At 46.8% G+C, this 23,286-nt stretch overlaps 1 protein-coding gene across 1 annotated transcript in view; it reads left to right on the forward strand.

The window, feature by feature from the left end:
* The window catches only part of EFCAB2 (EF-hand calcium binding domain 2), a 124,293-nt gene that overhangs the window by 58,005 nt on the left and 43,002 nt on the right, over window positions 1-23,286 (forward strand). The window contains exon 5 of the mRNA XM_030199523.1: window positions 10,680-10,722. Coding sequence (XP_030055383.1) covers window positions 10,680-10,722 — 43 coding nt within the window. The remainder of the gene's footprint in view (window positions 1-10,679; window positions 10,723-23,286) is intronic.

A 23,286-nucleotide genomic window follows, 5' to 3' on the forward strand; every position in this document is an offset into this window, starting at 1 on the left:
TGGTAGAGCAGCTCCACCAGCGGGATACCGCTTTCGACAAGTTCTCCCGCCAGCAGCCTTCAGCATCTACCTCCACAGGTAGACGTTTTTATGGGGGAAGGAAGACTGTTCCCTACTCTTCTGGTAAGCGTAGGTACAATCCTCCTTCTCGACAGCCTGCGGCCCAGGCTAAGCCCCAGCGCGCTCGCTCTCGTCAGCAGCGTGCGCCTCAGCAAGGCTCCATGGCTCCCCAGCAAAAGCAGGGGGCGAGCTTTTGACTGGCTCCAGCAGAGCATAGCCGACATCAACGTGTCAGTGCCGGGCGATCTGCCGGTCGGGGGGAGGTTGAAAGTTTTTCACCAAAGGTGGCCTCTTATAACTTCCGACCGTTGGGTTCTTCAAATAGTCCAGCAAGGATACACCCTCAATTTGGCCTCCAAACCTCCAAATTGCCCACCGGGAGCTCAGTCTTACAGCTTCCAGCACAAGCAGGTACTTGCAGAGGAACTCTCCGCCCTTCTCAGCGCCAATGCGGTCGAGCCCGTGCCATCCGGGCAAGAAGGGCTGGGATTCTATTCCAGGTACTTCCTTGTGGAAAAGAAAACAGGGGGGATGCGTCCCATCCTAGACCTAAGGGCCCTGAACAAATATCTGGTCAAGGAAAAGTTCAGGATGCTTTCCCTGGGCACCCTTCTCCCCATGATTCAGGAAAACGATTGGCTATGCTCTCTGGACTTGAAGGACGCCTACACGCACATCCCGATACTGCCAGCTCACTGACAGTATCTGCGATTTCAGCTGGGCACACGTCACTTCCAGTACTGTGTGCAACCCTTTGGGCTCGCCTCTGCGCCCAGAGTGTTCACGAAGTGCTTGGCTGTAGGAGCAGCGGCGCTTCGCAGGCTGGGAGTACACGTGTTCCCCTATCTCGACGATTGGCTGGTGAAGAACACATCCGAGGCAGGAGCTCTACAGTCCATGCAGATGAATATTCGCCTCCTGGAACTACTGGGGTTTGTGATAAATTATCCAAAAATCCCATCTTCTCCCAGTACAGAGACTCCAATTCATAGGAGCTCTGCTGGATTCTCGGACGGCTCGTGCCTATCTCCCAGAGACGAGAGCCAACAACTTGTCCCTCGTCTCACGGGTGCGAGCGTCCCAGCAGATCACAGCTCGGCAGATGATGAGATTGCTGGGCCACATGGCCTCCACAGTTCATGTGACTCCCATGGCCCGCCTTCACATGCGATCTGCTCAATGGACCCTAGCTTCCCAGTGGTTTCAGGCTGCTGGGGATCTAGACGACGTGATCCACCTGTCCACGAGTTTTCTCAAATCCCTGTATTGGTGGACGATTTGGTCCAATTTGACTCTGGGACGTCCTTTCCAAATTCCTCAGCCACAAAAAGTGCTGACTACGGATGTGTCTTTCCTGGGGTGGGGAGCTCATGTCGATGGGCTTCACACCCAGGGAAGCTGGTCCCTCCAGGAATGCGATCTGCAGATCAATCTCCTGGAGTTACGAGCGGTCTGGAACGCTCTGAAGGCTTTCAGAGATCGGCTATCCCACTAAATTATCCAAATTCAGACAGACAACCAGGTTGCCATGTATTACATCAACAAGCAGGGGGGCACCGAATCTCGCCCCCTGTGTCAGGAAGCCGTCAGCATGTGGCTCTGGGCTCGCCGTCACGGCATGTTGCTCCAAGCCACATATCTGGCAGGCGTAAACAACAGTCTGGCCGACAGGTTGAGCAGGATCATGCAACCTCACGAGTGGTCGCTCAATTCCAAGGTAGTGCGGCAGATCTTCCAGGTGTGGGGCACCCCCTTGGTGGATCTCTTCGCATCTCAGGCCAATCACAAGGTCCCTCAGTTCTGTTCCAGACTTCAGGCCCACGGCAGGCTGGCATTGGATGCCTTCCTCCTGGACTGGGGGGAGGGTCTACTGTATGCTTATCCTCCCATACCTCTGGTGGGGAAGACTTTGTTGAAACTCAAGCAAGACCGAGGCACCATGATTCTGATTGCTCCCTTTTGGCCGCGTCAGATCTGGTTCCCTCTTCTTATGGAGTTGTCCTCCGAAGAACCGTGGAGATTGGAGTGTTTTCCGACCCTCATCACGCAGGACGAAGGGGCGCTTCTGCATCCCAACCTCCGGTCTCTGGCTCTCACGGCCTGGATGTTGAGAGCGTAGACTTTTGCCTCTTTGGGTCTGTCAGGGTGTCTCCCGTATCTTGCTTGCTTCCAGGAAAGATTCCACTAAGAGGAGTTACTTCTTTCTATGGAGGAGGTTTGCCGTCTGGTGTGACAGCAAGGCCCTAGATCCTCGCTCTTGTCCTACACAGACCCTGCTTGAATACCTTCTGCACTTGTCTGAGTCTGGTCTGAAGACCAACTCTGTAAGGGTTCACCTTAGTGCAATCAGTGCATACCATTACCGTGTGGAAGGTAAGCCGATCTCAGGACAGCCTTTAGTTGTTCGCTTCATGAGAGGTTTGCTTTTGTCAAAGTCCCCCGTCAAACCTCCTACAGTGTCATGGGATCTCAATGTCGTTCTCACCCAGCTGATGAAACCTCCTTTTGAGCCACTGAACTCCTGCCATCTGAAGTACTTGACCTGGAAGGTCATTTTCTTGGTGGCAGTTACTTCAGCTCATAGAGTCAGTGAGCTTCAGGCCCTGGTAGCCCAGGCCCCTTACTCCAAATTTCATCATAACAGAGTAGTCCTCCGCACTCATCCTAAGTTCTTGCCAAAGGTTGTGTCGGAGTTCCATCTGAACCAGTCAATTGTCTTGCCAACATTCTTTCCCTGTCCTCATTCCTGCCCTGCTGAACGTCAGCTGCACACATTGGACTGCAAAAGAGCATTGGCCTTCTATCTGGAGCGGACACAGCCCAACAGACAGTCCGCCCAATTGTTTGTTTCTTTTGATCCCAACAGGAGGGGAGTGGCTGTGGGGAATCGCACCATATCCAATTGGCTAGCAGATTGCATTTCCTTCACTTACGCCCAGGCTGGGCTGGCTCTTGAGGGTCATGTCATGGCTCATAATGTTAGAGCCATGGCTGCGTCAGTGGCCCACTTGAAGTCAGCCACTATTGAAGAGATCTGCAAAGCTGCGACGTGGTCATCTGTCCACACATTCACATCTCATTACTGCCTGCAGCAGGATACCCGACGCGACAGTCGGTTCGGGCAGTCAGTGCTTCAGAATCTGTTCGGGGTTTAGAATCCAACTCCACCCCCCTAGGCCCATGTTTATTCTGTTCCAGGCTACACTCTCAGTTAGTTGGATAAATTGTTAGGTCAATCTCAGTTATGTCCTCGCCGTTACGAGGCCCAATTGACCATGTTTGTTTTGAGTGAGCCTGGGGGCTAGGGATACCTCATCAGTGAGAACAAGCAGCCTGCTTGTCCTCGGAGAAAGCGAATGCTACATACCTGTAGAAGGTATTCTCCGAGGACAGCAGGCTGATTGTTCTCACAAACCCGCCCGCCTCCCCTTTGGAGTTGTGTCTTCACTTGTTTTGTCTTGCTACATATGGGACTGACGAACACGAGCCGGTTCGGGCGGGAAGACTGCCGCGCATGCGCGGTGCACATCGGCGCGTGAGGACTAGCAAAGGCCTTTGCTAGTGAAGTTTCCGATTGGAGGGGCTGCCGTGGACGTCACCCATCAGTGAGAACAATCAGCCTGCTGTCCTCGGAGAATACCTTCTACAGGTATGTAGCATTCGCTTTCTGAGAAGTTCTTGAGAGGACATTTCTGTGGGTAAGTGACATTATTGTACTCTGTGCTTGGTAACTTAAAGATTGGGTTTACAAGAGGAATTGTAGAATATTGATAAACATAGAACTAAAAAAAAAAAAAAAAGAAGAAGAAGCAAACTTTAGCTAGTCGCCATACCCTTTTCCCCATAGTTTTAAAACTTGAATTTTCTACCACAGCATTAACAGATAGGCCCTACTGTGCCTTCTAGAAACTATTTTGGTCCTCATTCCCACCCACCCCTAGCTCAACTCTTCATTTATTGTCAATTATTCTAATTAGGACAACAAGAGGGGAGTTTTCATTACAGTTTTCATTACATTTAATTAGTTTCTGAAAAGCAAACACTAAATAAATTACAAATTACACCATATAATCTTAACTCTCTTTATATTCATCTCATATATTTAGTACCTTAAGAAGTCTTAATTAAACAACTCTATAATACTAGGATGCAGACAGTAGTCCAACAGCAAGGGGTGCTATCCAGTCTTTTGCATTAAGTGTCACATGTATGATTATCTCCCAGTTGGTGAGAGGTCATATGTTTGTGCTCAATACAAAGAGCTCCTAGCTCTTGGAGAATGAGTCCATTCTCTTGAGGCTAGAGTAGCAGAATTGGAGGAGTTGAGGGACACAGAGAGGTACATAGAGGGAGGCCTACAGAGATGTTGTAGAGAAGTTGCACCTCCAATGTGGCAGCCTCTTTGCTGCCTTGGAGGAGGGAGGTCTTCTAAAAGGACAGCATCAACCTGGTGCAGCTGGAAGTATTCCTGTAGCCAGGACCACCACATCAGGGGATACAATATCCTCTCGCACCGAGGCTGTGTCTCCAGGAGCTTCTGCCCAGGAGAGGCAGGGTTAAGACAGCTGTTGTAGTTGGTGATTCGATTATTATGCATGTAGATAGCTGGGTGGCTGGTGGATATGAGGATCGCCTGGTCACTTGCTGGCCTGGTGCGAAGGTGGCGGACCTCATGTGTCATCTAGATAGGATTTTAGATAGTACTGGGGAGGAGCCAGCTGTCTCGGTACATATGGGTGCCCAATGACGTTGGAAAATATGGGAGAGAAGTTCTGGAAGCCAAATTTAGACTCTTAGGTAGAAAGCTGAAATCCAGAAACTCTAGGGTAGCATTTTCCGAAGTGCTACCCGTTCCACACACCAGGGCCCAAGAGACAGGCAGAGCTCTGGAGTCTCAGTGTGTGGATGGTGCAGGGAGGAGGGTTTTAGATTTGTAAGGAACTGGGCAACATTCTGGGGAAGGGGGTGCCTATTCTGGAAGGATGGGCTCCACCTTAACCAGGATGGGACTAGGCTGCTGGCATCGGCATTTAAAAAGGAGATAGAGCAGCTTTTAAACTAGAAACTGGGGGAAGACTGATAATCGCTCAAAAGCGCATGGTTCAGGATAAGGTATCTTTCAAAGATATCACCAAAACAGGGAAGATAGGGTATCCTGATAGTGAGACCATAGTAGATCAGGTGTCCTTAAATAAAAATAAAAAAAAAAGACGAAAGATTGCAAATTAATACTGTCAAGTACTGAGCATGATGTAAATAGGAGCAACAAACATAGTTTGAAATGTCTAAATGCGAATGCCAGGAGCCTAAGAAATAAGATGGGAGAGTTAGAATATATTGCAGTAAATGAAAAATTAGACATAATAGGCATCTCTGAGACCTGGTGGAAGGAGGATAATGTCACATCTGTGGCCGTGACCACCCTCAGCCTTACCTTCTTTCTGGGGGTCAGCAGCTCTGCTGGCTTCTGTCTGTGTTTGTGCTTGTCTTGTCTCTAGTCTCTGTGCTGATTGCTTCACTAGACCTCAACTGTGTGGGCTATGCCTCTCTAGGGAGCCAGCATCTAAGATGACTGCCACCGGCTTTGTGCCAGCTTCCAAGATGGCTACTGCTTGTCTTTCCTGTGGGCTCACTTCCTGTATGTGTCAAGCCTCTCTTTGGGGTCTGTGTACTTCCTGCTTCTGCCCTATTGCTGGTGACTCATCAGTGAGAGCCTTCATAAGGAAGCGCTGTGCTTGCAGTCAAGGCCTTTTGCATAAGTGTTATTCTCTTATGCCAGGTCAGGTTAGTAAGTGTCTGCTGCACTACTGCTTAGCCTCTCTCTAGGTTCCAGCCCAGTTTCTTTCTGTGTCTGTCTCTCTGTTGTCCTTCCGTGGGGGGGTCTTCCCTGCCACTGTCTGTCTGTGGACTGCAGGTCTGTTCCTGGCTTACTCTGTGTTTGGGGTGAAGCCTCTGTTCCTGGCTTACTCTGTGTTTGGGGTGAAGCCTCTGTTCCTGGCTTACCCTGTGTTTGGGGTGAAGCCTCTGCTCCAGGCTTACCCTGTGTTGGGGTGAAGCCTCTGTTCCTGGCTTACCCTGTGTTGGGGTGAAGCCTCTGTCCCTGGCTTATCCTGGGTTGGGGTGAAGCCTTTGTCCTGGTTTACTCTGTCTGTTCTCCTGTCTGCCCCAAAGACCCTTGGCCTGTTATTCCTGGTTACTCTGTTGCTCTGCTGCCAGCCCAAGACCCCTGGCCTGTTCTTCCTGGTTTGCTCTCTTTACCCTAAGTCCTGGCTTGCCTAGCCTGTGTGCCTACCCTGCTTGTATATCCTGAGTGTATATCCTGAATCCTGTATCTGTCTAGCTAGTGTGTATTTCCTGGGTGGTTATTCCTGTATCCTGTCTCCACCTAGCTAGAGGGTTTACCCTGTGGATATTCCCGGATCCCCGTTCTGCCTAGTGTGTAGGCTGCCCTAGTCCTTGCTCCTGCTAGGCTTCTGTACGCCTTGTGTTCCTTGGTCTGTCTTCTGGGTCTTGCTAGTGGCTGTGCAGCAGCACACTGTCTAAGTGTAGTTCCTAGTCTAGTCTCCCTCGTGTATCCCAGACCCAGGGTGGGTCCTCTGGATCTTCAGTTCCTGCCTTATCCTGCAAGTCCTGCCGGCCGCCTGCACTTCGGAGCTGAACTCCGGAGGAACGGTGGCTAAGTGCAGGTGAAGCTGTTTCTGTTTTGTCTGTTCTAGTTGCCTGCCTTGTACTACTCCAGTCCAGAGTTCCAGTACTGCTCTTCTGTGTTTCCAGTCCCCAGGTGGTCTTGCCTGCCGCTGCCACTCCTCGGCAGTGGCCCAAGGGCTCACAAACTCCAGTCCTGCCTCGAGGACCTGACAGAATGCCAAGGCCCTCGAGAACGCAACAGATAACCAGTGGGACACTATCATACGGGGGTACAAATTATATCGTAGTGATAGGGTGGATCGAATTGGTGGAGGGGTAGCATTGTATATTAACGAGAGCCTTGAATCAACTAGATTGAAAATTCTGTAGGAAACAAAACACTTCTTGGAATCACTATGGATTGAAATTCCATGTGTAAAGGGGAAAATGATAGTGATAGGAGTGTACTACTGTCCGCCTGGCCAGGATGAACAGAAGGATGCAGAAATGTTAAAGGAAATTAGGGACGCATTCAAACTGGCCAACACAATAATAATGGGTGATTTCAATTACCCCAATATTGACTGGGTAAATGTAACATCGGGGCACGCTAGGGAGGTAAAATTCCTTGATGAAATCAAGGACAGCTTTATGGAGCAAGCTAGTACAGGAGCCGACGAGAGAAGGAAACATTCTTGACATAGTGGAGCGCATGATCTGGTGCAGGAGGTAATGGTGCTGGGGCCGCTTGATAACAGTGATCATAATATGATCGGCTTTGAAATAAATTTACATTGGAAATCAAATACGTTAGCGTTTAACTTTAAAAAAAGAGACTATGATAAAATGAGAAGAACGGTGAAAAAAGAGGAGTGGCTACGAGGGTCAAAAATTTACATTAGGCGTGGATGCTGTTCAAAAACATCATCCTGGAAGCCCAGGCCAAATATATTCCACGTATTTAAAAAGGAGGACGGAAGACCAAACGACAGCCGGCGTGGTTAAAAAGTGATGTGAAGGAAGCTATTAGAACTAAAAGAAAATCCTTCAGAAAATGGAAGAAGGAACCGACTGAAAATAAGAAGAAGCAGCATAAGGAATGTCAAGTCAAATGCAAGCACTGATAAGGAAGTCTAAGAGGGACTTCGAAAAAAAGATTGCGTTGGAGGCCAAAACACATAGTAAATTTTTTTTTAGGTATATTAAAAGCAGGAAGCCGGCAAAAGAATCAGTTGGACCGCTAGATGACTAAGGAGTAAAAGGGGCGATCAGGGAAGACAAAGCCATAGCGGAGAGATTAAATTAATTCTTTGCTTCGGTCTTCACCGAGGAAGATTTGGATGAGATACCGGTGCCAGAAATGGTATTCGAACCTGATGAGTCGGAGAAACTTACTGAATTCTCTGTAAACCTGGGGGATGTAATGGGGCAGTTCTACAAACTGAAGAGTAGCAAATCTCCTAGACTGGATGGTATTCATCCCAGAGTACTGATAGAACTGAAAAATGTACTTGCGGTGTTATTGTTAGTAATATGTAATTTATCCTTAAAATCAAGCATGGTACCAGAAGATTGGAGGGTGGCCAATGTAACGCCAATTTTTTAAAAAGGTTGCAGAGGAGATCGGGGAAATTATAGACCGGTGAGTCTGACGTCGGTGCCGGGCAAAATGGTAGAGACTATTATAAAGAACAAAATTACAGAGCATATTCAAAAGCATGGATTAATGAGACAAAGTCAACATGGATTTAGTGAAGGGAAATCTTGCCTCACAAATCTACTACATTTCTTTAAAGGATGAACAAACATGTGGATAAAGGTGAGCCGGTTGATGTTTGAGCTCATTTTCGAAAGAGGAAGGTGCCCATCTTTCGACACAAATCGGGAGATGGGCGTCCTCTCAGGGTCGCCCAAATCGGCTGGGCACCTAGATGTGGGTACAGTGGGTTTGTGGTGGGTTTTGGAGGGCTCACATTTACCACCACAAGTTTAACAGGTGGGGGGTGGGGGGGGGGGATGGGCCTGGGTCCACCTGCCTGAAGTGCACTGCAGTACCCACTAAAACTGCTCCATGGACCTGCATACTGCTGGAGCTGGGAATGGTATTTGAGGTTGGCAGAAAATATTTTTAAAGTTTTTTTTTTTTTTTTTTTAGGGTCGGAGGGAATTAGTGACCTCTGGAGGAGTAAGGGAAGGTCATCCCCGATTCCCTCCGGTAGATATCTGGTCAGTTCGAGCACCTTTTTGAAGCTTGGTCGCAAGAAAAAAGGACCAGGTAAAGTTGCCCAAGTGTTCGTCAGGGACGCCCTTCTTTTTTCCATTATCAGCCGAGGGCGCCCATGTGTTAGGCACGCCCAAGTCCCGCCTTCACTATGCCTCTGGCATGCCCCCGGGAACTTTGGTCGTCCCCACGACGGAAAGCAGTTGGGGACCCCCAAAATCAGCTTTTGATTATGCCGATTTGGGCGACCCTGTGAGAAGGATGCCCATCTTGCGATTTATGTCGAAAGATGGACGGCCTTCTCTTTCGAAAATAAGCCTGCAAGTCCTCCAGTTTCCTAAGGTCTTCCTGCAATTTGAATAGTTTTATGTCATCTGCAAATTTAATCACCTCACTTGTCATTCCGTTTTCCAGATCATTTATAAATATGTTAAATAGCACCAGTCCCAGTACAGATCCCTGAGGCACTCCAGTATTCACCCTCCATTGAGAAAAATGGCCTTTTAACCCTACCCTCTGTTTTCTGTCCAATAACCAATTTCTTATCCAAAGAAGGACATTGCATCCTATCCCATGACTTTTTAATTTTCTCAGGAGCTTCTCATGAGGATGTTACATAAGAATAGCCATACTGGGTCAGATCAATGGTCTCATCTAGTCCAGTATCCTGTTTTCAACAATGGCCAGGCAGGTCACAAGTATCTGGCAGAAACCCAAATAGTAGCAATATTCCATGCTACTAGTCCCAGGGCAAACAGTATCTTTCCTCTTGTTTATCTCAATGGCAGACTATGGACTTTTCCTCCAGGAACTCGGCCAGACCTTTTTCAAACCCAGATATGCCAACTGCTGTTATCACATCCAGAGTTTCAGAGCTGAACTATTTTTGAGTTTTAAAAAATTTCCTCCTATATTTCTATATAATTTGATTGAGTTTCCCCTGGTCTTTGTACTTTTTGAAAGAATGAAAAATTGATTCACTTTTACCCATTCTACACCAGTCAGGATTTAATAGACCTTAATTATATCCCTCCTCAGCTGTCTCTTTTCCAAGCTGAAGAGCCCTAACCTCTTTAACCTTTCCTGATAGGGGAGAAGTTCCATCCCCCTTTATCATTTTGGTTGCTCTTCTTTAAACCTTTTATAATTCCACTATATCTTTTTTGAGATATGGCGACCAGAATTCAACACAATACTCAAGGTGAGGTCGCACCATGGAGCGAAGCAAAGACGTTATAATATTCTTGGTCTTATTTTCCATCCCTTTCCTAATAATTCCTAGCATCCTGTTTGCTTTTTTGGCTGCCACTGCACTCTGGACAGAAGGTTGTCTACATTGACACCTAGATCTTTTTCTTGAGTGCTGACTCCTAAGGTGGACCTGTGTAACTGTGATGTGGATTTTTCTTCCCAATGTGCATCACTTTACATTTGTCCACATTAAATTTAATCTGATGTCCACTCTTCCAGTTTTCTAAGGTCTTCCTGCAATTTTGGCTTATGGTAGGTTCTTTGTTTTGGTCATGTGCTAAATAAGTGCTGATATCTAGTTGCAGTGCATGTCTGGAGTGTTTTATTGCATTATGTAAACATATTTTAAATTAATTTTACCTAGTTTATATCTAACTTGTTCATTTTGCTGGAATATTAATATACAATAGGATCCTGGGTGGCCAGTTAAAGAAAAGGGAATCTTTCTACTATTTTATAATAAACTTATATTAGATAGTTTGACTGTTAAATGCTGATTGCTGTTGTGAAATCTTTGCAGGTATCGCCCAAGCACAGAAGATGTCCTTCTGCGTGCATTTGAGGTTTGTAAAAAAAAAGAACTATTGTCTTTTTTTCTTATGTTGTATTTCTTCTCTGCAGTGAAACAATTTCCTTTTCAGCATACCAGACCAGTCCAGACAAATAGGTTATGTCCATCAACCAGCGGATGGAGACAGAGTAAAAATAGTTCTTGTTATCCGCCCCTTAAGGGTATTGTGCAGCCTGAAATGTTCAGTATTTCCTCCGTCACCAAATGGATGGTTGAAGGATTGTGGTGCTTTTCATCCAGCTCCTGCCCCAGTTCAAACTGGATGTCAGGTGAGCAGGGGGAATCCTCTTGGAGGATGTATGCTTCTTTACTTGATGAAGTAATTCTGGATGGATCTGGGTGACACTTCGTGGTGCCAGATCCCTCCCCCCCCCCCCCCCCCCCCCCACTCCTTCGCTTTTCAGCTGTTATTGAGGAGTGTTTTCAGAAGGCTAATACTAAACTTACTTATGTGAGTTGGATACCAGTTTCTTGTTCTTTTTATGGGATCCTGAACAACTAGTAAGTACTTTCACCAGTTCCTCTTACTGCTTTCCTAAGTTTAAGAAATGTGATAGACAAAATCTCAAGGAGGCCCCCTCCCCTTCTTGACATATTCACTAAGGCCCGATTCCCCCTTCTGCATGCTCTCCAAGGCCCCCTTCCCCTTTTGTATGTCTCTGAGGCCTCCTCCCCCAATTCAGATAGTCCTCTCAGACCTATCTTATTGCCTGGTGGGCCAGTGGCATGATGTGAACAGGAAAGAACCCCAGTCACTCCAGTACAAAATGGCCATAGTAACCTCTAGCAATACTCTTGCACTGCCATTAACAAAAAAAAAAACACTCACCACCACTGGTTGAGTGTCACGGTCGTTCCCAGGTTTCAGGCTCTCAGTCATCTTGCCCCCTAGTGGCCAGACCTGGTGGCTGCATTGGATTGTCTGTGTGCTGTTTCCCGTTCCAGACTTCAGCCCAGTCCAGTCTGGATCTTCCGGCCTGCCAGACTTGCTTGTCTTGTTTGAGCCTGCACAGCACCCGTAGCTGCCTTGTGATTGCTGCAGCTGAATCTCAGCTGCTGCGGGGCTTATTAGCCATTTGGAAACTCTCTGCTTTGCATTGTCTAAGGTCCCTGATTTGTTGGTGCTTGTTGCACTTCTGCCTAGTCCAGTTTATAGTCTGTATTCTTGTCTGATTCTAGTTTAGTCTTTGTGTAGCTTCTTGTTCTGTATTGCTTGTTGCCCAGTCTTGTTTCTTGTTTTTATGTCTTTGTCTAGTGCTTGGTTGCCTGTGTTTCTTGTTCAGTGGCTGCCTGGCAGCTTTTAGTTCTGTCTCCTGTCTATCAGTGTTTCTTCCCTGTTTCAGTGACTGCTTGCAGCTTTCAGTTCTGTCCCTTGTCTGTCTGAGATTATGCCTAGCCTCCCTGTGTGCTGTAGTCCCTGTGTGTATCCTGCTGGTTTCCAGTTCCTGCCCTGTCCGGTAAGTCCTGCCAGCCACCTGCACCCAGGGGTGCAACTCCTGAGGAACGGTGGTCAAGTGCAGGTGAAGTCTAGCTGTCCTTGTCAGAGTTCTGACTTATCCCTGCGTGGGGTGGTTTTGCCTGCCGCTCCTCGGCAGTGGCCCAAGGGCTCATGGTCCTAGTTCCTACTTTTGAAAATGTGACAGAATGCAAAGGCCATGAGCTCGGCAACATCACCCTACCTGCTGGGCCTCCAGCCTAAACCTTCTGCTCCTGTTTCCCTTGTGAAGTTCGGTTCTGGCCTTATGGTTGTTTTTGACCTTTTCATGACACTGGAGGAATATCGTAGAGAACTTTTATCTGATCCACGCGTGAGGAGGCTGCATGAAGCTTCAGCGGAGAGGAAGCGTGTCCAGCGGCTTGGGCGCATGGTGAACCCAGTTTCTGCCATTGATCCTAGGACCCCGCTCTGGGAATACCGTCACCTACTTGTCTCTAAACCAGCCCTGCGGGATACTCTGGAAGCTGCCGTTGAGAGAGAGCGTGTTGGGAAGCCCGAGGTCCAGGCGTTCCATCAGTCCATCTTGAGGGACGCTCTCAGCCGAATGGTACCGGAGTCCAAGCCGAGTTCCAGTTCCAGCCATGCCGCTGAGTCCATGCTAAGTTCCAGGTCCGGTCCGAGCGACACTTCTAACCGAGCCTCCAATCCCAGTTCAAGTGGCGCTTCCACTCAAGCCTCGGAAGCCAGTCCGAGTGACGCTTCTAAGCGAGCCTCCAATTCCCGTCCGAGTGACGCTTCCAGTCAAGCCTCTGAGTCCAGTTCGAGTGGCGCTTCTAACTGAGCCTTCGATTCCTGCTGAAGTGGCACTCCTAGCTGAGCCTTTGCCGAGTTTAAGTTTCAGCCAAGATGATGCTGAGTCCACTCCGAGTTTGAGTTCCAGCCAAGATGATGCTGAGTCCACTCCGAGTTTGAGTTCCAGCCAAGATGAGGCTGAGTCCGGATCGAGTTGCAGTTCCAGCCAAGATGCTGAGTCCGGATCGAGTTGCAGTTCCAGCCAGGAGGCTGAGTCCAAGCCGAGTTCCAGTTCCGGCCAAGATGCTGAGTCCAAGCCGAGTTCCAGTTCCGGCCAAGATGCTGAGTCCCAGCCGAGTTCCAGCTCCAGCCAAGATGCTGAGCCAGACCGAGTCACAGTTCCAGCCTAGATGCTGCGCTGTCAAGGTTGTGCCCATGTTTCGTGCTCTTCCTCTCGCCACCTGGTGGCTGCAATGGACTGTCTGGTTATTGTCACCCGTTCCAGATTTCAGCCCAGTCCGGTCCGAAGTCTCTAGTCCTCACAGCTTGGAAGTTGAGAAGTCTCTAGTCTCTGCTGTTGGTGTTCTGCAGTCCATCCAAACCTTCCTATAGCTGCTTGGAAACCATCCACTAGGCAAGTGTTTGCATTCAAGTGGAAGAGATTCTCAATCTTGTACTTTACTAATAGTCATAACTCGTATTATATGTCCTGCTAGAACAACAGTAGAAGATGATTCAAAAAATCTTGAGAGATTTACATCTTGGTGACCAATTCCACCCTTACTACCTGGTAAACCAGGTATTGAGCTCTCACTAAAGGTTGTAGTGTGTCTGATGGTAGCTTAAGCACTTCTTTAAAGTATTTTTTGACTACCTCAGCAGGCACAATCAAAGGTGACCTTGAAAATTTCAAGAATCTTAAGTTGTTTTTCTGCAATTGATTCTCTATAAACTCCATTTTCCTTGAGGTAAAGTTTTTGTCCAAAGGCTCTACAGATTCCCTGCAACTCAGTGACCTTAGATTCCAAAGTTGCCACTTAGCAGACTGTTGATCCAAAGCTAGTATCTTAACATCTTCATTGACCAGAAATATGGGCCAAAAAGAGGCACAGACCTTAGGATCCTTGACTTTTTTATGGATTAGATTAATCACAGCATCTAGCAACAAACCTATTTCACCATCACCCCCTCTCAGCTCATTAAACAACTCCATCAAAATAGGTGCTAGTTCATCTAACAAATTCCTGTAAAAATCCAAACGAAATCCAAAGGAGTCACGTAATGACTGCATAGCGCGTGGACTCTGCCTGGGGCAGCTGCTCATCTCCCACTCGTAAAACCCACCTATTATAGAGGAGAACCAATCGGGTTGCAGTGGAACAGTTTCTATTTGTGTTGTGGATCATTGGCAACGACTGGCGTTCTCACTGGAGGTCTATTTTGTGGTGATGAGTGTAAAAACGAGGCAGCTGATCTCAGTGTAGAAAGCTGACCCCAGCCAAGATGGAGGATGGCCCAGATCAACAGATTCTTATTATGTCAGACGAAGTGGTGAAACAGCTCACACAGAGGGGCATAATCGAGAGGGACGCCCAAGTTTTGCTGAGGACATCCTTGCAAAATGTCCCGATGGAGGGGCGAGGAAACCCGTATTATCGAAACAAGATGGACGTCCATCTTTCATTTCGATAATATGGTTGGAGACACCCAAATCTTGAAATTTAGGTCGTCCCTAGAGATGGTCATCCCTAGACTTGGTCGTTTCTGATTTTCGGCAATAATGGAAACCAAGGACACCCATCTCAGAAACGACCAAATGCAAGCCCTTTGGTTGTGGGAGGAGCAAGCATTCATAGTGCAGTGGTCCCCCTGACATGCCAGGACACCAGCCAGGCATCCTAGGGGGCACTGCAGTGGACTTCATAAATTGCTCCCAGGTACATAGCTCCCTTACCTTGTGTGCTGAGCCCCCCAAATCTCCCCCAAAACCCACTACCCACAACTGTACACCACTACCATAGCCCTTATGGGTGAAGGGGGGCACCTACATGTGGGTACAGTGGGTTTGTGGTGGGTTTTTGAGGGCTCACACTTACTACCACAAGTGTAACAGGTAGGGGGGGTATGGGCCTGGGTCCGCCTGCCTGAAGTGCACTGCACCCACTAAAACTGCTCCAGGGACCTGCATACTGCTGTGATGGGCCTGAGCATGACATTTGAGGCTGGCACAAAAGATTTTTTTGAGGGTAGGAGGGGGTTAGTGACCACTGGGGGAGTAAGGGGAGTAAGAAAAACAGGACCAGGTAAAGTCGTCCAAGTGCTTGTCAGGGACGCCCTTTTTTTCCATTATGGGTCGAGGACGTCCATGTGTTAGGCACGCCCAAGTCCCGCCTTCGCTACGCCTCCAACACCCCCCCTCCCCCGTGAACTTTGGCTGTCCCTGCGACGGAAAGCAATTGGGGACGTCCAAAATCGGCTTTCGATTATACTGATTTGGACGACCCTGTGAGAAGGACACCCATCTTCCATTGAGGCACAGGAAAATCACCAATCAACTTGGAGAACAGCTGGCATAGATGCAGTAGCGCAGTGCTGAACTGTCAGATTGCATTGATGAGCAAGAGAATCGTAGTTGGAGGAATAACCTTCATTTCATTGACCTCACAGAGTCTGTGCCGGACAAGGATATTTTGGCTTTGTGTGAGCAGGAACTGCCTGCGAGCCTGGGCCTGAATGAAGAGTGTGGCCGCATTATGGTGGATTGAGCTCATAGACTGGGGCAGAACATAGTTCAGGTGCCAGGCCTAGGCCAGATATTTTTAGGATTTTGAACTATCTTGTCAGTGTAAGGTTTAGCCTATCGTGCCTAAAAGGACCTTGAACTGCGCATCTCTACAATGTTGCTATTCGAGGAGTGTTCTGCAACAGTTGCCTCTCAGAGGAGAGAGCTTGTCCCTTATTGTTCCCAACTCTCTAACTGCAGAGTGTGGTTTGTGCTGCAGTATCCCGCTCGGGTTCGAGTGTTCCATCAGGGCGTGATGAAGTTTTATTCCACTGTGGCTGACTTGAGTCTTTTATTGGCACTTTGTACTGCCCTGAGGATCCTGAGTGAGCATTGTTTCTCATTTCTTCCTGCCAGGGGTGAGCTGTACGACTGCTGCTGGGTTACTGTCTCCTTTTGGATCCCTCTTAGAGGAGAGTTGTCTCCTGCTGGAGAGGGGGCTTTGTTGTCCTATGGTACCAGCCCTCTTGAGGATTGCTGGACTGCACATTGTGAGCCCTCTTCTTTGATAGCCCTAGTTTGCTTTTAGCATGAGCCGGGCGGAACCTGGCTGGCTCCTAATGTTGCACCTTGTTTTAGCTGATGTGGTTTTCTGTTTTGGTTCCTGAGCTTTCTGTTTTGTTTGTGTTATAGAGTGGTATGGGGGGAAGGGGAGCTGCCTGAGCCTTAGGTTTATGGGGGAGGCACTGAGAGTTTGTTGCCTATGGGGAGGGGGGAGGAAGAGGGGAGGGGACAGGGTGGTTGTGGGAGGGTGGGGAGTGAATGGTATAAGAAGAGTATGGGATGACCGGTATGGTGTGATTGGAGTTTGGGTGATTGATGAGTTGGGGGTGTGCGCAGGCGTTTTGGTGAGCAAGGCCTTGGAGGTGTGTTACTGTGATTTGGTGTAGGTGGTGGGAGGGTTTGGGCTGTGGCCCTCCTACTTGGGTAGCATGGTATACTGAGCTGTTGTTATGGGCTGTTTGAAAGTTTTGTCTTTCTGTTTTTCTGATTTTTGTTTTTATCTTGTAAACCGCTATGACCTTGTTTTTAGAAGTGGTGGTATATTAAGCTTCCCATAGACGTAAACACAAAATACTTGCTTTCCTTAAAAAAGAAACAGGTGAAGGTTGCTTTGCTCCAGAAAACCCACCTATCTAAATTGGAACATAAAATGTTGTCCATGGATTGGGTGGGGGAGGTTTGGGCATCTGCCTTTAAAGGTAGGCAGTGGGTGGATGGCCATTTTACTATGGAAGGGGATTGATTTTATGGCCCATTAGGGCTTGATGGATGCCCAGGGGCGCTATATAGTCGTGGCAGGGGAGGTTAAAGGAGTGAAATTGTTGCTAGCTAATATCTACACCCCTAATGTGTAGATTAGGAGTGTAGATATTGACCTAAAAGACCCAACAACTCTTTTCTAAGTTGTTGGGTCTTTTAGGTCAATTTGACAGTTACTGTTTATTGTTGAGTGGGGACTAACATAGTGGTGAACCTCTTAGTGGACTGTCAACCATCCCATCCACCTTGTTCTCATTTAAAAGGGGGGTCATTTTTCTGCTTTCACACCTGAACCTCTTGGATGCTTGTCATGTCCTGCATTCCCTGGACTCTGATTCTTTACCTTTTATACACCAGAATTGATTATTTTTTTATCTCCAACTCTCTTTTTCCATCTCTGGCCTCAGCCGACATTGTTCCTACTATTCTGTCAGACCATTCTGCACTTAAATCCTGTGTAGTTCCAAGATTGTCACTTTCAACAGTTTGTGTGCAAAACCTGGCAGGAATTTTTAAAAGATAATGATGGAGGCAGGGGGGCTGAAGTGGGGAAAACATTTGTTAGTGCCACTACCCTTTGGGAAGTGGGCAAGGTAGGGTTATTTCTTACCTTAGTCATGCTCAGAAGAAGAGGAATGCTCAGTTGCTAGCTCTTACTGTCTGTTCTCATTCTTTGCTAAGAGGCATATTGCCATTCTTAATGTTGTGAAGTGGGAGGAGCTGACCTCGGTGTGGAGAGAATTAGATTCTGTTGGCCCAGGAAGCTATAAATAACATCCTCCTCTATAAGTATAAACTATATAAAAAGGGGAAATTCCACGGGGAAATTGTTGGCCAATTTGGTTCGGCCGAGTAGTGTGCAGAAATATGCGACTAAAATTCGGGCAGAAGGGACTATTTTGAAGGGTCGAGTTCCCATTACATAGGCCTTTTTGGACAGCGTTTGTATAACCTTGAGGCCCCTAACAGTGCTGCTAGGGAGGAGTTCTTTGTGGGTTTGACTCTTCTACAATTGTCCAGTACAGAAGGCCGTACCGCTATGATCATGGAAATTATGCAAGCTATCAGTAGTCTGAAGGCTTCCAAGTCCCCTGGCCCTGATGGGTTCAAAGGCAATTATCACGATGATGGTGCATTTGGTGATGGAGTCCTTGTGAGCTGCGTTTCAAGAGTTTGTCATGCTGGGCTCTTTGGGTCTAAATCAGAACCATGCTCACGTTGTTTTGCTTCCCAAACCAGGCAGGGATCCCAAGTTGGTGGGGTCTTATCATCCCATCTCCCTTGTTTATCAGGACCTTAAATTGTTAGCATCTGTTGACGTCCAAGCTGAATGAGACCCTTCCCAAATTGATTCATGTGGACCAAACTGGATTCATCCCGGGGCACTATGCCTCCATTAATGTTTTTTGCACCCTGCTGGCATTGAAAGGTATGCCTGGTGAGGGGGCAGGGGGGCCTTTGATCGGGTTGCATGGGATTTTATGTATTGGATGTTGGAGAGATATGGGATTGATGGGACCTTTTTGCAATGGATTCAGGCATTGTATGCAGCCTCTGAAGCGTGATTGCTGGTGAATGGAACCCTTATGGAACCTATTTTGTTATATTGGGGAACTCTACAGGGGTGCCCTCTGCTTCCTCTTCTTTGCATTTTGATTCTGGAACCTCTGGTGATTAAATTACATGCAGATGCTTCCATTTCTGTTATCTGTCTTGGTGATGCAGAGCAAAAAAATCCATCTTTTTGCTGATCATATGCTGCTTTTTTTGTACGACCCTGTCTACGATTTGAAAAGGGTGATGCAAACGTAGATCATTTTGGCACGTTTTCTGATCTAAAAATAAATTATAAGTCAGAAATCTTGTGCAAGGGCTCTTTTGATAGAAGGTGATTACGAACGGTGTTATGATGGGCCTTGGGGGCTATTAAGAATCTGGGGATTTATCTCTGTGCTGATGCGAAGTACTTATATAAGCTGAATGTTCTTGATCAGTTGGATAATATTAAGAAACTATGCGATCATTGGAAAGATCTTCCTTTGTCCCTCTTAGGCCATAGCACTTTATTCAAGGTGGTGGCCTTGCCTAAGTTCCTTTACCTGCTTCAGATGGTTCCTTTCTGGTTTACTTGCAAGGATGAGGGCTGGCTTAAGAGTATACTGCGACAGTTTCTGTGGTGAGGTAAAGCAGTTCAGATTAGTCTTGCTAAATTAGCACTTCCTTGGGATAAAGGGGACTTGGGTACCTCTGACATTCGCTTATATAATATAGATGCACTCGTGCGCTGGGTCCACGAGCTATAGAGTGGCAGCCAGAAGTTTTTTTTATTCTACTATTCACAGTGTCCTAACTAATGGGACTGAACCTTGCTTCATGGCCATGGTGGGGGTGAGTGGTACTCAGGTGTTCTTTTGTTGTTGTCCCTTTTCACAAGGCATGGAATTGGTGGCAGCATTTTTGGTGCTGCTCCCCCAAATTTTCCCCTTTTTTGGCCCTTACTGGGAACCCTGGTTTTGAGCCAGGTCTTATTCTGGGTGGTTTTCAGGATTAGAAGTCACAAGGATGTGTTTGACTAGGCGACTTCCTCCCATTAGATTCGGAGACTTTCCCCTCTTCTGCTCAAATTAATGAAAAATGGAATCTTCCTAAGACAAATTTTTTTTCTTATATTTGCAGGTGCGTCACTTTTTCTATACCTTGCAGGGTACATGGCAGAAAGTGGATGACCTCCGGGTCATGGAGGAGAACTTTCAGGCCTTGCCCCGACAGTTTAACACATTTTCTAGCAGGTCCAGCGCTAGGGTCTCTGGCACCCCCTGCAAACTATCAGTTGGTGCCCCCCTCTCCCGGTCCAGCATCCCCCCCCCCCCCCCCGCTCCCTTTTTCAGCCCAGTGCCTTAAAAGGTGAAGAACAAAAGTTGTTGTTTTTTTTTTTTTGCTATTCCACAGCTTTTTCATATATTTGAAAGCTTCCCATATGTAGATATAATTATCATGAAATAAAAATGAATATCACTAAAACTGCTTTAAAAATTATTGTAGCTGGTAGAAACAGCACAAATAAAGGCTGTATTTTGTGCATGTTTTTCTACACTGTTACAATAATACATGGCCAAATTTCATTGAGGATATCATGTTTACTGATGGTTTCATCTTAACTGTTGGTGTAATCTGCCTTGGGAAGCCTGGTGTTATAAAGATTGGAAGTAAAATTAAACTCTCCTTTCATTGGGTCACATGTAATCACATCTTCACCTCATCTCTTTTGTACAAATGGATTATTCTGTTTTGAGCATGTTTCAGGGACAAGTGGTTTCATAAGTCCAAATAATAAAAGTATTTTCTTTCATGCAGATCTCTCATTTGTTTAAACATAACTAAATGGGCTATAAGCCCAATTTGAACTCTGGTTCTTTCTGATCATGGTGGGCCGTGTATGGCATCCAAGAAGTCGCTATGGAACAGACTGTTGTCCTTTACTTCATCTGATGTACTGGATCCTGTTGACACTGATTCCTGAGGTGTCTTTGCAGTTTATTAGCCATGGTATATAAGGCTCAGAACAGTACATAAGTACATAAGTAGTGCCATACTGGGAAAGACCAAAGGTCCATCTAGCCCAGCATCCTGTCACCGACAGTGGCCAATCCAGGTCAAGGGCACCTGGCACGCTCCCCAAACGTAAAAACATTCCAGACAAGTTATACCTAAAAATGAGGAATTTTTCCAGTCCATTTAATAGCGGTCTATGGACTTGTCCTTTAGGAATCTATCTAACCCCTTTTTAAACTCCGTCAAGCTAACCGCCCGTACCACGTTCTCCGGCAATGAATTCCAGAGTCTAATTACACGTTGGGTGAAGAAAAATTTTCTCCGATTCGTTTTAAATTTACCACACTGTAGCTTCAACTCATGCCCTCTAGTCCTAGTATTTTTGGATAGCGTGAACAGTCGCTTCACATCCACCCGATCCATTCCACTCATTATTTTATACACTTCTATCATATCTCCCCTCAGCCGTCTCTTCTCCAAGCTGAAAAGCCCTAGCCTTCTCAGCCTCTCTTCATAGGAAAGTCGTCCCATCCCCACTATCATTTTCGTCGCCCTTCGCTGTACCTTTTCCAATTCTACTATATCTTTTTTGAGATACGGAGACCAGTACTGAACACAATACTCCAGGTGCGGTCGCACCATGGAGCGATACAACGGCATTATAACATCCGCACACCTGGACTCCATACCCTTCTTAATAACACCCAACATTCTATTCGCTTTCCTAGCCGCAGCAGCACACTGAGCAGAAGGTTTCAGCGTATCATCGACGACGACACCCAGATCCCTTTCTTGATCCGTAACTCCTAACGCGGAACCTTGCAAGACGTAGCTATAATTCGGGTTCCTCTTACCCACATGCATCACTTTGCACTTGTCAACATTGAACTTCATCTGCCACTTGCACGCCCATTCTCCCAGTCTCGCAAGGTCCTCCTGTAATCGTTCACATTCCTCCTGCGACTTGACGACCCTGAATAATTTTGTGTCATCGGCGAATTTAATTACCTCACTAGTTATTCCCATCTCTAGGTCATTTATAAATACATTAAAAAGCAACGGACCCAGCACAGACCCCTGCGGGACCCCACTAACTACCCTCCTCCACTGAGAATACTGGCCACGCAATCCTACTCTCTGCTTCCTATCTTTCAACCAGTTCTTAATCCATAATAATACCCTACCTCCGATTCCATGACTCTGCAATTTCTTCAGGAGTCTTTCGTGCGGCACTTTGTCAAACGCCTTCTGAAAATCCAGATATACAATATCAACCGGCTCCCCATTGTCCACATGTTTGCTTACCCCCTCAAAAAAATGCATTAGATTGGTGAGGCAAGACTTCCCTTCACTAAATCCGTGCTGACTTTGTCTCATCAGTCCATGTTTTTGTATATGCTCTGCAATTTTATTCTTAATAGCCTCCACCATCTTGCCCGGCACCGACGTCAGACTCACCGGTCTATAATTTCCCGGATCTCCTCTGGAACCTTTCTTAAAAATCGGAGTAACATTGGCTACCCTCCAGTCTTCCGGTATTACACTCGATTTTAGGGACAGATTGCATATTTCTAACAGTAGCTCCGCAAGTTCATTTTTTAGTTCTATTAATACTCTGGGATGAATACCATCAGGTCCCGGTGATTTACTACTCTTCAGCTTGCTGAACTGACCCATTACATCCTCCAAGGTTACAGAGAATTTGTTTAGTTTCTCCGACTCCCCCGCTTCAAATATTCTTTCCGGCACCGGTGTCCCCCCCAAATCCTCCTCGGTGAAGACCGAAGCAAAGAATTCATTTAATTTCTCCGCTACGGCTTTGTCCTCCTTGATCGCCCCTTTAACACCATTTTCGTCCAGCGGCCCAACCGACTCTTTGGCCGGTTTCCTGCTTTTAATGTATCTAAAAAAGTTTTTACTATGTATTTTTGCTTCCAACGCTAATTTCTTCTCAAAGTCCTTTTTTGCCCTCCTTATCTCCGCTTTGCATTTGGCTTGGCATTCCTTATGATCTATCCTGTTACTTTCAGTTGGTTCTCTTCTCCACTTTCTGAAGGATTGTTTTTTGGCTCTAATGATTTCCTTTATCTTACTGTTTAGCCACGCCGGCTGACGTTTAGTCTTTTTTCCCTTTTTTCTAATACGTGGAATATATTTGTCCTGAACCTCCAGGATGGTGTTTTTAAACAGCATCCACGCCTGATGCAAGTTTTTTACTCTGCGAGCTGCTCCTTTCAGTCTTTTTTTCACCATTTTTCTCATTTTGTCGTAATCACCCTTTCTATAGTTAAACGCTAGCGTACTTGATTTCCTAGTTTCACTTCCTTCAATGCCAATATCAAAACCGATCATATTATGATCACTGTTATCAAGCGGCCCTCGTATCGTTACCCCCCTGCACTAGATCATGAGCACCACTAAGGACTAAGTCTAGTATTTTTCCTTCTCTTGTCGGCTCCTGAACTAGCTGTTCCATGAAGCTGTCCTTGATTTCATCAAGAAATCTTATGTCCCTTGCGTGTACAGATGTTACATTACCCCAGTCTATATGCGGGTAATTGAAATCCCCCATTATTATTGTGTTGCCCAGTTTGTTTGTGTCCCTGATTTCCTTTAACATTTCCGCATCCGTCTGTTCGTCTTGGCCAGGCGGACGGTAGTACACTCCTATCACTATCCTTTTCCCCTTTGCACATGGAATTTCAATCCACAGTGATTCCAAGGAGTGT

Source organism: Microcaecilia unicolor, chromosome 4, assembly GCF_901765095.1.
Source record: "Microcaecilia unicolor chromosome 4, aMicUni1.1, whole genome shotgun sequence".
In the NCBI taxonomy this organism is placed as follows: Eukaryota; Metazoa; Chordata; class Amphibia; order Gymnophiona; family Siphonopidae; genus Microcaecilia; species Microcaecilia unicolor.